This window comes from Harpia harpyja, assembly GCF_026419915.1.
Source record: "Harpia harpyja isolate bHarHar1 chromosome W unlocalized genomic scaffold, bHarHar1 primary haplotype SUPER_W_unloc_2, whole genome shotgun sequence".
Classification (NCBI taxonomy): Eukaryota; Metazoa; Chordata; class Aves; order Accipitriformes; family Accipitridae; genus Harpia; species Harpia harpyja.
In genome coordinates, this window is record NW_026293184.1 from 345,094 (window position 1) to 363,336 (window position 18,243).

An 18,243-nucleotide genomic window follows, 5' to 3' on the forward strand; every position below is an offset into this window, starting at 1 on the left:
TTGTTCCAGTAGTTCCAGTTCCCCATCCCTGCAGTGATATCACAGAGCCTGGCTGCGGTGTCTCCACTCCGCTCCACCCTCTGTGTTGTTTCTCTTTGAGTCAGCATACCAAGCTCCCCTGGTGTTGCTAACATCTAAGGTTGCAGGTTATGTTGCTTAGGGAATTATTATGGAACGGATTTCTTGCATATCCACTGCATTCCACCCTGGAGGTTTACCTTCCCTTAAGAGGGGGGGTGTGTCGTATCGATAAGTCACCTCCAGCAATCATTCCACATAATCCACCCCGTGACTATAGTTACTCAAGCTTCACAATATTTAAATGGAATTGGGTATGGCGATTATATATATATCTCGTGGGGGTAACAGAGGAGTTAAGCTTTTTTCTATAATCCAGAGCTTAATATAAAAGGTCATTATCAAAACAAAACACAATACAGTGAATACTAATAAGACAATGACAGGATGAAGCATCTTCTTGAAGATTCCTGTGGCAGTTGGTGACCATTCAAAAAGAGAGTCCCACCATTTATGTTCGCCATCTTTCTTTACTCTTTCCAACACCTGATGTGTCTTCTCTACATCGTGATGGACATTAATCAGAGTTCTTTGCCCATTTTCTCAAACTCGCTTCAACAGCCGCTTCAGGTCTTCATGTCGTAGGAGTTTTCTCACCAAGGTGAGGTTCATTCCAATAGGGGTAGGCAGCAGATCGCAAATAAGCATGTAGTCAGATTGTAACAATTGATAAGAGGTAACAGGAGCTGAATAATCAAAGTCACATCCCATCATTTTAGTAAAGTTACAAACAGAAATGAGTTATTACTTGTATCTACAGTGATGTTATCTATGAATATAAAATCACGAAGGGTCCTTATACAAATACATCATTTTCCAATATATACAAGTACAGTTTCAGGGGTTTCGTTGGGATGTATTTCAAAATGGCAGACAGTCTTTTCAGTGTCAAGACAAACATCTTGGGCCTTGATGGTATTACTTTCACAAATTAATTCCTGTTGTTCTCGTACAATGCATGCATCAACATCAATCATTTGCCATTTGTTTCCATTTTGTTGGGCCCATACTCTATGTTCCAATGGATAGAGTATAGTTCCATCATGGTTTAATTCCAGCGCAATGATTGGGTATATGGTGTATACCAAAGCATTGCATTTTGTGAGGATAAAGGCAATAATCTTATCACTTTCTGCATGGTAGGTAAAGTTGACTAATTGCCACCATGATTGAAACTCCTTCTCAAATTCTGAGGCATTGTCCCAAATCAATTTTCAAATTTCAGTGGGTAAGATTCCTCCCTCTCCTTCTCTAATAATACCTGCTGCTATAGACTGTATCCATAACTGTGCTTGGATGCAGCTCAAGGCAAGGGAAGTATCACCTTGGGTTGCTCCGAGGGCTTTTACAATTAATTGATGATTATTTTCTTCAATTTGTTCCCAATGGGGTAAAATGTCTGATAGGAGCCATTGACTTGCTCCTAAGGCCAATAAGGATGATTTTAACGGATATTCCAATTTCCTTATGTTGTCTGTAGTAGCAGTTATTTTGTTCATTAGGATTTCAGCATCTATGCTATGTACTATTCCTAATCCTGTTCCCAATAACCCAGTGGCGTCTCGTGGCATGCATCGAGATAGTTTCAGAGATTGTCCATGTAACCATGCCAACCAGCCAGTGTGAGCACTTCCCAAAAAGGTGGAACAGTTTGGTTTAATTGCTGAGATATTAATGTGTAGTGCTAGCTCTACCCTTTTTAGAGACCAACTAGGGTTGAGGAGAACTTGTAGACCCATATTTTTAATTATGTAAGGGCCTGTGCTGAGAATGTAAGGAGTTAGTTCAATAAGAGGCCAAGTTGGTGCAAATGGCTGTTCAACTTCAATTTTAAACTGGAGTGTCATGCTGGAATGGATCTCCAAATTGGCCCAGAAACACGTTATGAGCGCTGAGCAAAATAGGGTAAAAGCATGCCAACATTTGCATCCATAGAGACAGGCATCTATGTGATCGAAGTTGTGTTTGAGCTTATTTCCAGCATATTCTATAGTAATTTGTGAGGCTGTTGCACATTCAGTGCTGTTTTCAATTCAGCATCCTATTGAAATAGTATCTCTGCTTTTCCCCATCAGAGACAAAATCTGTTTATCTCTATCTTCATCTTTTATGACCCATTTTTGCTTGGAAAAGGTAAAATTGTTTTGTAACACCACTACAGACAGACTTGGTGTGAATCCATTATAATCGGTGTAAGCATGGATCCATGGCCACTCCATTGTACATGTGTTCCATAAATGTTGTGTATTAATTATAAATCCAAATAGCAATTCGGTGTCTCTATAACCACAAATACAATATGCAATTATAGGTTTGGTGAAGGTGAAATTATGCCAGCAACCTAAATTTGGTTCCGATATTTATCCGGCAGCCAATTTGTATTTTCTCCCCTGGTATGGCCTAAAACCTGAGTCTTCACATCCACATGCAGTTCACTCAGGATTCCTGTGAACACAAAAGGGAAGAAAATATGCTCGGTTCTATTCAACTGGCAGGGTTAAAAGGAAGGTGAGATTCACCGGGTGGTATTCCGGTGTACCTTTCCTGAGCAATCTCTGGCTTCCCACACATAGGGATTTTTGGGTGTGGTTAGGACCGTTGGTACCGTTCCAATTTGAGGCATTTTCACCAGTACAGGTTGTCCAGTGTAAAATGCCATAGGATATTCTCCTGGCTTGGTATGAACTTTTGGGACAATTGTATTAGCAGATACACAAAAAGCTTTCATTTTTGGGGCAGCCATCTCCACTCCATCTATTATTCAACTGGTAGATGGCATTATACAATCGCAAATGCCATCCAGATTTACAACTCTTTGCAAAATGCTTGACCAATTCAGTTTCAGTTTCGCCTGGCTTATGGCCATAGCATTCTTACAAATTGGCCATCTGAATTGGATCAAATGGGGTTGTTTTTTGGGTACAGTCTCCTGCTCCACCCTGAGGTATAGTGGTTTCTTCTGGTTTTATAATGGGCCTGACCTCATATTCGGGGGAATCTAAAGGAGACAGAGGGTTATTTCCTCTTGCATAGCTATCATTGGGGTCACCCCATAAGTTTCCATCCCATTCTTCAGGGGATACAATTAGTTTCCTAATTTCCACGATGTCAGGGGGATGGGGAGCTTGCATAAGCATCGTTTCAACTCTTTCCTCCAACTTTTATATTGGCCCTGTGTCACGGTCCACTCGGTGGACTCGTGATGGTTCGTTTGCTACGATCTCAAAAATGCAAAATTAAGGTGACCAACACCAAAGGGGATAGCAATAATCACACAGTAAAACTTTATTGTATTGCCTGTGAAGAGGCACGCGATAGTTAGAGATGGGTGAAAGAAAGGAGAAAAAGTAAAGTTTAGAGAGAGGAGAAAGAGAAGTTATAGCTACCACCACTGATCTCAAGACGTCCTAACGGTCCTGGGTCCAGCTAATGCTGCGTCATCGATCGTCGTGGTCCTTGGTGGGGAAGCTTGAAATTTCCATTGTTCAGAAGTCATCTTTTATGCTTAGTAACACACCTTGCTCCACCTCTGCCTCAGGAGTCTCCGCCCTTTTCGAGCGAGGCTATCACGCAGGCGCAGGGTCAGTGTCCGAGGCGTGGTAAGTCTTGGAGGCGGGTAGCCTTCGACCAGGAGGTGTGTTTTGGTATTATAATGAAGCAAAGTTCGTCTAAAGTTCATGATTTCTTCATCGATGTTATGGCAACAGTTGCAATCCATCCTTTTTGACAGTAGCTATGCGGTTATCTCTAACGGCTTTAGCCAGGTACCTTCCAGGAGCCTTGTACCGCACGTTCCATTCTTGGGATCGGCCACTGCGCTCCAAACAGGCCATTGTCAGGTAACGTACTGTTCATGTTCCTGATGACAATGTTGAGACAATGCTGATTTTCTGACCGACTCCTACACCCTGGCCAGTTTTAGCTGTTCTTCAACAGATTTCCAATCATATCAGTTATCATGAGCCCATTCCTCTGAAAATTTGGGGCTCAAACTTATTCCATGCTTTGTAAGTAATCAGTGATACTGCTTGCCATCCTGTCTGTGATGCTAATTTGTTGCGAAAGGAGTGGTTTGGATCTCTTAAAGAATCACCTTTAAGGGTATTAGCAAAACTGATTTAATAGGAATTTATAAAAGTGTGACTTCACAGAATACAATGGCAAGGTTCAATCTAGTATTTAATACATGGATGAAACATACAAAGGAAAAGTAAGTTAGAATGAAACTAAAATTATGTATACAGAGACCAAAGATGCAATAAGGTGAGAGAGAAACATAAAAAGAAAAATTGAGTTAGAGAAAGGTAGGGGAGACCCTCCCATTGAGTCACGAGGTTCAGAGGAGACCCCCTTGCTTTCTAAACTCCTGTCGGAGTCTAGGTGTGGCTGGATCAACTCCTAGTCTCAGACTTGGTTAACAGTTTATATTTAAAGAGAGTATGAGTAGTCAAATAAAGTTCCCAACAGTAATTTAAGCATAGATTTTGGAAAGCAATATTTGTAATTGTCCCGATCCAATGTCGGGGAAGGTTTCAATATGATCCCAAGAGCGAGATTAAGACACAAACGAGGTCAAATGCCATATACCCAAAAGAGTTTTTATTATCCAAAGTATCAAAAGTAGAAAATAGCAGTGATAGGATAGAATGGAAGAAAAGGCAGAAATCAAGCAAGCAGTCGGGATAGAGTTGCAAGGATAGTCACCACCATGGATCCAGCGGTGTCCCGTTGGTCCTCAGTCTTCAGTTCTTCGGTGGTGGGTGCACACCATGGCTTGTCTCCACGGATTTTTATAGGGCATATTTCGATGAGGTATGCACATATGTATTGTTCATGCACTGTTCACATGCTGCAGGTTTCGTCTATCACATGACCTTTGCGTGATCAACACCAGAAAACAGTATCTTATCTCAAAGACTACAGTTTCCGTGAGAATGGTAGCCTCCACATTCTTACATGCTTGTCGGCTTCAGCCTGTTTCCTCTCCTGAATGCCTCAGTGGCCTAGTAATTGTCCTTATGGACAGAGGAATGTCCTGCTTAGGCCATCTCAGAGACAAAGGGCTCGAGATAAGCAGTCCACAATTCTTGAGATGAATGGCTTGAGAAGTCTCTCACACCTAACAAAATTTGAGACAAACAGCTCAAGATAACAATTCAGTCTCTCACAGTAATATACTTGCTATAGAATATTCAGGTTTTATCTAATAGCTGATTCACCCTTTCCAATAGTTGTTTAAGATGATTATTCTCACTCACAAGTTTATCAGCTGGTTTTTCTCCTGTCTCTCTTTCAAAGGCCCTTGATGACTTCAACACCTCATTTTTGGATTTCAAAGCTGCGTATTCTAAAACAGAAATTTGTTTGGGAGCAGGGGCTTCCTTAGCTTCTTGCTGAGCACAAGATAAACAGGCTCCTAAACCGCACAAATGCAGCCTGACACTGCTCAATGCGTTCTCATCCTTCCAAAACTTTTGAGCCCACTCCTTCCCAGCTGGGGAAGGGGCACAGTTATATTTTTGCAGCAGTTTATCCATGGCAATCCTGCCAACTATGCCAATTTTCTGTTGCGTTAAAGGGTAGAGAACTTTGGCAGAAAATAGACCCCCCTTGCGTTCCAGCTTATCCTCAGACGTAAGAGGGGCTGGGGGCGGCTAGGTTTAATTTCTGAGTGATGTCTAATTCAACACTATAAGTCTGGTCGCGTTCAATATGCTGAACTATCACGATGACGGATGCACTTAATAGCTTACTGCACTGTTGGCTTAGCCACGTTCAACACACTAGGATTACCAGACTTAGGGAGTTTGGTCACGTTAACGAACTATCACGGCTAGATTAATGAGCAGCGCAGTTTATTAAAGCAACAGTACAGGTTCTTTTGGATTTCTGGTGATAAATACACTGTCTGCAAAGCACATGCAAATAATAATACAGTCGACTACAAGCGAATCATTCCACTCCGCACAAGTATCAGTTGCCCCCATACACAAGAAGAATACAAAAAAATCAGTTCGCTTAGTGAAGGATGAAGATGAGCCAGGGTCATCATGGCAACAGGAGGAAGAGGCAGAACCACAGGTAATCACCTGAGTCCTATCCTTGAATGAGCTGCGGAATATGTGAAAATATTTCAGCCATTGTACAGGTGAGCACATTATCACCTGGCTGCTCCGATGTTGGGACAATGGAGCTAGTAGCCTGGAATTAGAAGGTAGGGAAGCCAAGCAGCTGGGATAGCTTGCTGGGGAAGGTGGCATTGTCAAGGCAATTGGAAAAGGGACACAAGCCCTCCACCTCTGGAGGCAACTCCTGTCAAGTGTGAAGGAAAGGTACCCCTTTAAGGAAGATGTTATACGTCAGTCAGGCAAGTGGACCACCATGGACAGAGGTATCCAGTACCTGAAGGAATTAAACAGCTGTCTACCCTGCCTGGTCTCTCTCAAGACCCTTCGATTGTGGGGTTGCTGAGGGTTGAAGAACAACAAGTGCCAATTGCTACCACAACGGTGCTCTGGCAGCAATATCGCACCAACCGAGGCTCACTGATTGACATCCACAAGTTGATTCATCGACTGGAGAGCCAAGGAGTGATCAGCAAAACTCGCTCACCCTTTAATAGTCCCATATGGCCAGTGCGAAAGCCTAATGGGGAGTGGAGACTAACAGTAGACTATCATGGCCTGAATGAAGTCACACCACCACTGAGTGCTGCCGTTCCGGATATGCTAGAACTTCAGCACGAACTAGAGTCAGAGGCAGCCAAGTGGTATGCCACAATTGACATTGCTAATGCATTTTTCTCAAACCCTTTGGCAGCAGAGTGCTGGCCACAGTTTGCATTTACTTGGAGGGGCATCCAGTACACCTGGAACCGACTGCCCCATGGGTGGAAACACAGCCCCTCCATTTGCCATGGACTAATTCAGGCTGCACTGGAAAAGGCTGAAGCTCTGGAACACCTGCAATACATTGATGACATCATCATATGGGATATAACACGGCAGAAGAAGTCTTTGAGAAGGGGAAGAAAATAATCCAAATCCTTCTGAAAGCCGGTTTTGCCATAAAAGAAAGTAAGGTCAAGGGACCTTGTCACATCCCAATTTCTCAGGATGACGACTCAGGTTTGCTGATTCCTAGGTCAGGATTAAGGTGAAACGACACCAGGGATCCTTTAAATCACAAAACTCAACTTTTATTTGCTCACAACAAGAATTGGCCTGCTCACCACCAAAATTGGTATGCTCACAACAAAAAATGGCATGAAACTACGTCAGTAAACTGTGTAACGTGCTAACCATACATCACCAAACATACTAGAGGCCTTGCTTATTTGGGGATCAGTTCAGGGAAGACAATAACGAGAGCCCTCCCATTGAGTCATGAGGTTCAGAGTGGACCCCCTTGCTTTCTAGACTCCTTCTCAGCGAGGAGCCTAGGGGTGGCTGCGGCTGGATCCACTCCTAGTCCCAGACTTGGTCAACAGTTTGTCTAAAGGGATGAGTGTTACGGATGCACGACTAACCAAATCCAACAGGTGTTAAGACTCAGATTTATTCTTCAGCAAAAGTTAGTTAGAAGTCCGGTAACATTTTATAAAACCACAGGTTCAATGATGTAAAGAGAATTAATACTACACGGCCGACTTAAGAATCCCCAAGATTTAAAGTGATGGCTCAAAATGCGCGTATCACTCACCTAAAAGCTGAGGGCTCTCTCCCTCGAGGAGTTACCTCGGGCGGTGCCCCGGCCCGAGGGGGAGTCCCCGACTGCAGACCCGCTGCTCTGAGGAGGACTGCCAACATGTCCTCCGGCGGGACCCCGTTTATACCCCTGTCGAAGATGACCTGTGGTCATTTAATTCTATTGGCCAGGAGGGTCACCTCAGTGTACCTGGTGCATCTCGATTGGCCAGTTCAAATTTCAACCTGGGGCCCCCAGGGTTTCCTTCCCCTTCTTCCTTCCTGGAGAAGTTTTGTTTCCTGCTGGCGGGATGGGGGGGGGGCAGGATGTACTGCCACAGTGGCGATGGGCGATGCTGCCAGAGCCTTCTACTACCTTCTGGAGTCTGCGGCTGCCTACCTGCATGTCTCCAACAGCTACGTGGTGAGTTGCCCTGCTTGCCAGCACCCACTGTGCACAGTCCTGCCTGGCTCTGGGCAGGACAATTTTGCCGTAGCACTAGGGCATGCCTTCGTGGGGCCTTGGAAGGGAAATGCTGGGGTCAGACCCTGCCTTTTTCCTCTGGTTTGCCTCTTCTGCGGCAAGAGACACAAGGCACTGTGCCCTTAGCACGAGGGGCATTAGCAGGGAGGCAGTCTGAAGGATCACTGGTGCCTGTCTGTGCTCTGAGACAGTGTGACTGTGTTTGGGCGGGCATCACCAGGGGGAGAAACAGGCCCTCCTAAGACAGATGCCAGAGGCAATGATGAGGGAGGACAAGGCTGGCCATGGGCTCTGCACCCACGCTCACCTGCTCTCTGTGTGCTTGCGCAAAGGCCCTCATGAAGCTGAACGAAGCGGAGGTCCTGAGGAACTCGCTGGAGAAGAAAGCAAATGTGATCGCCTGCTTTGAAGAGGCCACCTTCTTCAGCCTCAAAGGGGAGGTAAGAGACGGGCAGGTCTGGAGGGATCTCCTGGGGGACGGAGCTGGATGCCTTCCCCGGTTGCAGGGGATATCCCTGGCATCTCCAGCCACTTGGAGATTCCTGCAGTCTCCTGGGCAACTAGTCCATATCGGGATGTTTCCCTTTTCCTCTGCAGGTCTGCTGGCATATGGGGCACATGAAGCTGGCAGAGAAACTGCTCAGGAAGGCTTTGAGCCTGCTCGGAAGACAATTCCCCCAGACCTCCACTGGAACCTTTGTCAGGTCTCAGGTGGAAAAGTTGCCGTGTGCCACTTGTGTTGCCAGAAGAGCATCCTCCCTTCCGCAGGAGGCCCGGTAAGAAGCAGAACTGAGAAGCCAGGGGAGGAAGAGCCATTTTCCACCTGGTCCCAGGCATCCCGGCCCAACCTGCCTAGGCTTGAGGCCACCCTGAACCTGACACATAGGCCTTAGCAGGACCGAGGCAGTAAGGAGCCATGTGCGGGTAGACCAGGGGACGCCAGAGCCCCACACTCCCTCCCTCCTTGCGCAGTCACGGGAACAAAGCAGGCCCTTGGGTCAAAAGCAGCTTGCAGCTGGGGATGTGTCTGCCGGCACGTGGCGGCTGTGGCGGGGGGTTGGTGGTGGCTGGCAACAGAGAGCTGTAAACGGGGAGTAGAGGCTGAAGAGGGGCAGGGGGTCTGGAGGCAGGACCAGGACGTGGGGAAGGAGCAGTAGGTGGAGGTGAGGTGTGAGGATGAGGAAGCTCAGAGGGTGATACCCCTTTTCCTGCCGGTTCCCAGCTTTGCTTGGCCCCCCTGGCACTGCAGTGCCAACACGCCCTCTCAGGCGGTCAGCTTCCCCTGACACCGCTTCGTTGTTTGCCCCCTTCCGCTCCAGCAGCCGCCCCTCCGTCAGCTCCCTTTCCTGCGAGGAGGTGCACCTGGCTTGTCTGCCGCCCTGCTTTCCCCCGGCCCTGTCCCATTTAGCACTGCACAGCTAGAGCCTCCGGGCCAAGCAGTTTCTCTCGTGTGGCAGGAGGAAGAGGCTAGCCTGGCTGCTGCGGCAGAGCTGCTGTCTTTCCTTACTGGAGCACCTCTTCAGCCTGGAGGGCACTTCCAGCGGACAGACGTTCTCCCTCCTGGCAGCGCGCATGAAGGCCAACACGGACAGGGCAGCAGACTCCTATCGGGCAGCAGACTCCCGCCACAGATAGACTTAAAACAGAAGGGTGGAAATGAAGTTACCTCATTAAACAGCTCCATTATTATGACCTTTGCTATCGGGCCTTTCTTTCTTTCTGAGGCACGGAGTGATACACTGTCTTATCATTTCTGTTGATGGCTACCGTGGCTCCATCAGTGATGGCTACAGCTCTCTCACAGGCCCTGGTGCAGACTCCTGATGGAAGATGCTTCTGATTTGCGGTCACATTAAAACCAGAGACCCTCTAAAACCCTAGCCCTCTCTGTTGCTCTTGTTCCTCACCACCCACATAGTCAGCTGGCTACTGCTGCTCCCTGTCTTTCCCCCACTAAAGGAGAAGAGTTGAGGTGAGGCAACAAAAACTATGAATTCTGTTAAGCTTGAGTAAATCTTACACACTTAATGTTGTGGAGGGGGAGAGGCAGGGCTCAGCAGTGTGCCGAAAGGGAAGGGATGTCCTGGGGGCATGCCAGGGTGTCTGAACATGGGGCTCTGGGACACACCGGAAGGCAACAGGGGGGACATGAGGGCAAAGGGGGGCCTGGAGGTGCCCAGGGCTGAGCTGGCCCCGTGCCCCCCCCCAGGGGAAGGCCTGGCCCTCCCTGCCCGGGTGGTGGGTCACAGTGGGACCCCCCCCCACTGCACTGCCTGTGATCAGCACGGCTGTGGCCCCCAGCCTGCAGTGTCCAGCAGGACAGCGATGGGACAGGGCAGGAGCGCAGAGCCGGCAAGGAGCCCCCGAGCACAGCCCACATCTTTCCCCGCCACCCCTGGCAGCCCCGGTGAGGCCAAGGCGTTTCGCCGAAGCTTCCCCCTTGCCCAGCCCTTCCCTCTGTCCCACAGGATGGCGCAGAGACCCCCTCCAGCGTGGCCTGGGAGGAGGACGGGGCTCCCCAGGAGAGCAGGTCTCCACCGGAGCCCGACGAGCTGCGCATGGTCCAGCCGCTGCTGACTGGTGAGTGAGGTGCCCTGACGCTCTGGGCAGGGCTGGGGCCAGCGACCGCACCCTGCTCGATGCCAGGATCGCCGTTTCCCCGGCATGCTGGCAGCGCGGGTCCCACGGGTGGTGGGCGTGATGCTGCCTGAATGACTCAGGCAGCTGGGAGCTGGCCCCAGCACAGCCTCTCCCAAGGAGGGAGAGAGCAGAGGGGACCCCGCTCCTGCTCCGGGGCACGGGCAGAGAGAGGCAGCTGGGCTGGCAGCAGGCGGCGATGCTGTGGGATGGGGACCTTTCCTGCCTATCTGCAAGCCAGTTCCTCAGCCCGGTGCACTGGGGGCTTTCCCCGCCGCGCTGTGCTCCAGCATCACAGAAGCCTGTCTGCCCTGCACTCTCCGGCCCTGACACACATGGGAAGACTGCGCCAGGGGACCGGGCACGAAGCTGCAAGGAGGGCAGGGCTCCTTCCTCTGCTCTCTCCTGCCGCCAGACTCTCACTACAGCCCTCCCTGCTCTCCTCCTTTATTAGGTATCAGCCAGTTACCCATGTACGAAGAGGAACAGGAAATCGTGGACTTCATCCAGGCCTTTGTCAGCAGCCCAGAAAAGGTAACCGTGGCCATTTCGAACACGGCTGTGCCGGCGTCGGCTGACAGGGGCTCTGCTGCCGGGCTGCTGGCGGTGTGCTGGCTGGGCAGAGCTGCTTCTCCCAGGCCTCCCACACGGCACTGCACCCCCAGTGCTCTGGTCCCGCTGGCTGTGTGTCCCCAACTCTCACGCTCCCTGTTTGTCTCTCTGTCCCCCGGCTGCCAGGATGAGGGCCAGAAGATGAAGTTCCTGAAGTCCATTTGCAACTTGTGCACAAGCATCAGGTACTATACCTTGTCACAGCGCCTGGATGTCTTCTGCCACAGATAGGAGCTGGCAGAGAATATCAAGGTGAGGGGACACCTGGCGGCTCTGGGAAAGGGGGCAAGGCCCCCCGGCACCCTCTGAGGACAGCTGTTGGGCAGAGCTTGGGTCTGGTGGCACTGGGTGCTGGCAGCTGCCAGGTCCCATCCCGGTTGTGCTCTGCAGGTGCTGCTGGAAGAGGAGCCCAGGGGAGGTGTCCAGGGGTCTTGAAGGTCCCCAGTGAATCCACACATCCTGGGGGAACCCAGGCGTCCGGGTGTCTCGAAGGTCCCAAGTGAAACCAGAGATCAAGAGTGAGATCTAGGCATCCTGAAGGATCCTATAACACTACTTTCTGGCCCATTCCAGGGCCAAGCCTGCAGGCCTTGGGACAGGGGATGGTGAACCTGAGGCTACTTCAGGGCTCTCTCTCGCAGCTGCCAAGGAAAAGACAAACATGCACACAAGCTGCTGACACTGCAGATGCTCCCCACCCATGGTAACATCTCCAGGGGCTCTTTCCACAAAATACATTGACATTTTAATGCTAAAACACCCAATCTGGAAATGCCAATGTTGATTTGGTGCTGTCCCTTTGGAGCCAGAGAGTCTGACTTTTTTTCTTCTTTTTTTTCAGAAATCATTGCTGTTGGGGGGGGTCCATGTCTACTTATGTCAGAGAGGAGATTTTGAAGGACAAGGTGGGACAGAGCAACATTGTCTTTGTCCTTGTCCCCCTGTGCCACCAAAAGGCACATCGGTCTTTCCGATCCGGTAAAAGTCTCCCCATTGAACATTGACTCTACAGAAGACAAAATCTGTTGCAATTGAAAACCAGACTCCGAAGCTGGTTGCAAACGAAGACCCTTTATTGAACAAAATGAGTCCTTATATCTGCTAGCTGTATCCAATGCAGCAGCCAGCAATCATGGGCAGAAGCTTTTCAAAATTTTCCACTCAACAGCAACTATCTTATCTCTACACTATTCTTGGCTCTGTGTCCTTCCAGCATGATTACTTCGCTGGGAACTTCACTGTTCTCATGGTTTTCTGCCAACCAGAGCAATAATATTATTATTTCCACAGGTGGTCACTGAGTCAAGTGCTCCCACAAAAATCAACTTCTCAGTCTATCAAGGTCAAAGATATAACCCCCAAAAGTCCCAGATTTAACCCAAAGAATGGGTTTGCCACCTTTTGGCCACCTCTGGTCCCCACAGCCAGGCTGAAAAGACCAAATAGATGATATGGGACATTTTTGTGGTTTCTCCCAGGCAGTGGAAAGAACTGAAGGCTGACTGTCTTGAGTATATCATGCAATTGCTGGTCTTGCTTTAGTCTAAAACAGTCAATATTTGGGGGATTTTTTTCTTTACATACTAGTGGCCACAGCAGGTGGAACCAATAATTCCAGAAACACCATTTGAGTATGACCCACAAAATGTCAAGTTTCACATCCCAGTGCACATGGTAAGGGCTTCCTTTTTTTCCAGGAAAACCCCAATTTCCCCCCTTCGTGGGCCAAGGAAATTTTCCATTTAGTCATTGAAATGTTGCACTGAATCATTTTCAAAATTCTTTTTGGTTTTCCATCTGCCTTACACCTAACCTGATGTCTCTCCTTTTGTAGGAGTTTGTGGGAAAGGCAACTCCCAACCCTTCATCCCTTGTGGGGAACAGGGAATTTGGCCAATTTCAAAGGGCAATCAAGGAGAAAAGGGGAAAAGATGTAAAAAAATCCTTCTGCAGAGGAAGAGAAAGCAACGGTGTCACTGAGGGTATCCCCAAAAGAATAACTTTGCCCTAGCCTGCCTGCCTTGAGGGTTGAACGTTCAGTGGTTGAACCTTCAGTGGTTGAACCTTCTGATGCCTTGAACAAAGGCAGGAGAAGGAAAATTTTACTGTATCACTGTACTAACGAACTTTTGCTTGCTTGAAAACTTCAGAATTTTGGTATGTACTAATTAGATAAGAAAACCTTGAGCTTTGTCAATGGTATGCGCTAAAGGCACCAACAGACAGGAGGCCTCAGGCCTGATGTGCGTCAACAGACAAGAAGCCTTGGGCCTTGATGATAAGCTTTGAGTTCTGCTGAGATTTTGTAAATAAAACTTCCCAAGGCCAGCTAACTAGGAAAAAGAGATGACCCACACTGCGCATGACCAAAGGGTGGACACTATGTAAATGATAATATGAATATGCATATGACTAGAACAATATAAATTTTGCTTGCTGTGCACCCAGCGCTGCAATAAAGAATGCCTGCTTCCTAAAACTCCAAAATCAAGTCTTAGAGAATTTCTTTGATCGGCTTTTTCGGTAACACTTCAGTGGGTGAACCTTGGGAGAGGATTGAACCCTCACTGGTTGACCCTTCACTGGTTGAACCCTCAGTGTTTGAACCTTCAGTGGTTGAAACTCTAGAGAGGGTTGAACCTTCAGTGGTTGAAGGGCACAGAAGGCCACCAAAGCAACTAAGAGGATCATTCCCTCCTGTGTCCCAGGACTCATCCCAGGCTGACCACTGTTTTCCTGCACAGGGGGGGTAATATCACACCCCAACAGGGAAGGGAGCAGATCCCAGAACGCGCATCTTCAACACAGCCAGCCCGATTTCACCACTTTTCTCCACAAAGTGCAGCCTGTTTCCGTTCCACCCTGTGGCACCACAGCCATATCTGGCTCCAGGCAAGTGGAAGCACGACCACACTCAGCCACGCCGCAGCAGTTGGGAACTTCCTCCACTGAATTAAATGATGGTTTTGATTGTGACAAGGGTTTTTTTTGGGGGGTTAAGGTTCAAAAGGACCAGATGCCCCCAGACACCTGGGTCCTCTACAGACCCACCCTTGAACATCTTGGTCCTCTATGGATCCCTCCAGATACTAGGTGGGACCCTGAAGGACCAGAAGAGGATCCAGGTGTTGGGGCGGTGGACTTGTAGAGGACCCTGGTGTTTGGGTGGAATCAGTAGAGAAGCACCCATGGGTGGGGCTGCCTCCCCCCCCCAGGAGCTCTGCTCTCCAGCATTGGCTCTGGGGGGACCCTGGGACACACACACCCCAACATCCCACACACACACCAACACCACCTCACACGCACCCCAACAGCCCATCCTGAAACATCAGGCAGACACAACCAGTGCACCCCAACTACATCCCACCTGCTCCCATAAATCCCAGCTGCACACCTACAGCCCTACTACAGTCCAAAGTACGCCCCAGCTACACTCATACACCCCAACTGCACCCAACTACACCCTGACATGAACGAACACCCCCAAACCTGCATAACCATGCACCATCACGCCACCCCGGCACTCCCAAACCCACCCTCACCCCCTGTGCAGGGGGTGCCACCAGCATCAGGGCCCTCATTAGGGCCCCTCGTTACAGCGCCTCGTTAAGGCCACAGGAACTATAAAACCAGTGGTTTATTTCACAGCTTTAGCCGCCCATGACAGCGCCCGGACAGGGGAGGGGGGGGGCCTGTAGCCCCCCCACTTCTCCCCCAAAATGCCCCAAAACCAGGGCCTGGTCCCACCCCTCCAAGGCCCAAAATTCTCCCCAAATGCCCCAAAACCAGAGCTTGGTGTGCCCCCCCCCCAAAAAAGGGCCCCAAATGCCCCCCAAAATGCCCCAAAACCAGGGCCTGGTCCCAGTTCCCCACACCCAGGGATCCCCAACCCTCCCGAGACCCAAAATCCCACTGAAATGCCCCAAAACACTCTCCTGGGGCAAAGGGGGTCCTGCTGTGGAGGAGGACCCTGGATCTGCCCCGGATCCCCCCAAACCCTCTATGGGGAAATGGCATCCCCCCATACCCTCCCCCAAAGCCCCTATGGAGGGTTTGGGGTCCCTCTGTCCTGGTGGGGTTCCCCCTCCCAGCGCCCCCATCGGTGCCCCCGAATGGTGGGTTTGGGGTGCAAGGGGGGCCTGGGGACCTCTTGGTGGCAGGGACAGGCGGTGGCAGCGGGGGGGTTCCTGGTGGCCTCGTACCCCTCACTTCGCCATCATCATCTGCACGAACTCTACCAGGAGAGAGGGAGGGTCAGTGGGGACAGGGACATGATGGGGACAAGGACACAATGGGGACAGAGCAGGGACAGGGACATGACAGGGACAGGAACACAGCAAGGACAGGGAACGCATTGGGGACAGGGACACAGCAGGGACAGGGATGGGGACAGGGGACACTGCAGAGCCAGTGGGGATGGGGGACACAGTGGGGACAGGGGACAATGTGGGGTCCCAAGCTGGCAGGGACAGGGGACACGGTGGGTCTGGCCCCTTGGGGATGGGGGAACGTAGTGGGATCCCACATTTGTGGTGAGAGGGGTGACAGGAGACGTGGATGTTGTCCCCATCCCCATTCCTGTCCCTGCTGTGTCCCTGTCCCCAACACAGAGCTCTTGCCAGGGGTGACGGGACACAGTGGTGTCCCAGGCCGGTGGTGACAGGGGACACAGTAGTACCCCATGCTAAAGGTGATGGGGAACACAGCGCGGCACCAGGGGATGAGGAGCCCCGTGGGTGGATGCCAACGGGGTCCCATTGGGTGCCAGCAGGGACCTGTGGGCGACAGAGGAGATGCCGGGTGACAGCGGGGACCCCCGGGGTGACAGTGGCACTCACCCTCATAGTTGACCTGTCCATCACCGTCGATGTCGGCCTCTCGGATCATCTCGTCCACTTCCTCATCCGTCAGCTTCTCCCCCAGGTTGGTCATCCCATGCCGCAGCTCTGCCGCGCTGATGTACCCATTCCTGTCCTGGGGTTGGGGATACAGTGGTGACACCGTTGCCTCGCCTATTCCCCTGTCCCCATCCCTGTCCCTGACCCACCTTGTCAAAGACACAGAAAGCCTCACGGATCTCCTCCTCGCTATCTGTGTCCTTCATCTTCCTCACCATGATGGTGAGGAACTCGGGGAAGTCGATGGTGCCATTGCCTGGGAGTGGGACGAAGGGACAGTGAGCAGGGGGACAGAGGGACAAGGGGACACGTGGGGACAGGTGGGGCTCACCATCGGCATCCACCTCGTTGATCATGTCCTGCAGCTCAGCCTCGGTAGGGTTCTGGCCCAGTGAGCGCATGACAGTGCCCAGCTCCTTAGTGGTGATGGTGCCATCCCCATCCTTGTTGAAGAGCGAGAACGCCTCCTTGAACTCTGGGAACCGTCACCACGGAGACGGGGTCACGTGCTGTCACCAGTGGGGGCCAGGGACAGCCAGAGGGGTCCATGGGTGCCACCAGCTGCGCACCCGTGTCACCCTGATGACCAGCGTCCCCTCCTGCGTGCCCTGGTGCTACTCCCCTGACACACCAGTGGCCCCTCTTGGGTATCCCGCTGTCACACTGACACCCCAATGTCCCCTCCAGGGTGTCCCACTGTCACCCTGACACACTAGTGTTACCCCTCCACCCTGGTGTGTTCCCCTACCACATTGACCCCCCACGGTCCAACCCCCCTCCCCCCCAGTGTTCCCCCACTCCCCAGTGTCCCCCCCAAGTGTTTTCCCACCCAGGGTCCCCTCTAGGGTCCCCTCACCCGCTGTCACCCCCTGTGTCCCCCCCACCTGCAATCTGCTCCTCAGTGAGCTGGTCAGCCTGGGGGGGAGACAAGGGTGAGGGGGCACCCATGGGATACCCCAGCACACAACACCCCGACACCCACTGCCACCCACAGCCCCCCCCAACCCCAACATGCCCCCAGCACCCATAGGCCTCCCCCGAACCACCAGTGACCCGTTGTCATAGCAGCCCCTTGGTCGCCATAGCAACCCCGGTGGGGCCCCCCCGCCCCACAGCGCCCCCCGTCGCCATGGCAACTCCGGTGCCGCCCCCTGACCGTGGCGCTCCTGTGGCGGCGAGAGGCTCCTCCTCCGCAGCACCGCGGATCCCCCTCTGGCCCCGCCCCTTCCGCAGGCCCTACCCCCGTCAGGGCCCGCCCCCGGCGGAAGGATCCCTCTCGTTCGCTGTGCGCCGCCGCCTCATTGGCTGGGGAGGCGCGGCGGGATGAAAGCGCCGCCCTGATTGGTTTCCGCTGAACCGCAATGCGCCAAAGCGGCCGCAGGCGGAGAAAGAGCAGGAAAGGGGCGTGGCCCAGAGTCACGTGAAACGGAGAGCTCCGCCCCCCGCTCCTAGCCCCGTCCACTCTGCCGTGGGTGCCGTGGGGAGGTCGCCATGGCAATGAGCAGCTTACCCCCCCCCCCCCTCCCGCCAATGGTCACTCCCGCCGCCATGGCAAGAGCCAGCGAGTCACCGTCGCAAGAGCGGCGTTGCAACGGCCCCCAGGCTGCAACGGCAACGGGCAGCTGGTTGCTATGGAAACAACCCCCACCTACAGCCACGGGTCGCTATAGCAACAGTGGGGGCTGCTCCCCCCCCCGACGCCTGGGTCCCCGCCCAGTTTACAATAATTACTTTATTTTAACATCATTAATTACAGACGGTAAAATCGCCCGGGGGGGGTGGGGGCACGTCCTGGGAGGGACCACGGGGGGGGGGGGGGGGGGGGGGCCCAAATCCTGAGCACCCCCCC

The 18,243-nt window shown here is 51.7% G+C and overlaps 2 protein-coding genes across 2 annotated transcripts; one reads left to right on the forward strand and one right to left on the reverse strand.

Annotated features, from left to right (window-relative positions):
* Nucleotides 1-8,359: 8,359 nt before the first annotated feature.
* LOC128138141 (adenylate cyclase type 10-like) lies at nt 8,360-9,939 on the forward strand. Its single transcript, XM_052779459.1, has 3 exons — nt 8,360-8,687; nt 8,845-9,023; nt 9,705-9,939. The coding sequence occupies exons 1-3, from the start codon at nt 8,532-8,534 to the stop codon at nt 9,880-9,882; spliced, it is 513 nt and encodes a 170-aa protein (XP_052635419.1). The 5' UTR covers nt 8,360-8,531; the 3' UTR covers nt 9,883-9,939.
* Nucleotides 9,940-14,921: 4,982 nt separating this feature from the next.
* LOC128138140 (neo-calmodulin-like) lies at nt 14,922-17,357 on the reverse strand. The gene is made up of 5 exons (XM_052779458.1): nt 17,279-17,357; nt 16,726-16,869; nt 16,544-16,650; nt 16,335-16,470; nt 14,922-15,730 (listed from the first exon to the last, which is right to left on the reverse strand). The coding sequence occupies exons 1-5, from the start codon at nt 17,340-17,342 to the stop codon at nt 15,702-15,704; spliced, it is 480 nt and encodes a 159-aa protein (XP_052635418.1). The 5' UTR covers nt 17,343-17,357; the 3' UTR covers nt 14,922-15,701.
* Between the last annotated feature and the right edge of the window lie 886 nt (nt 17,358-18,243).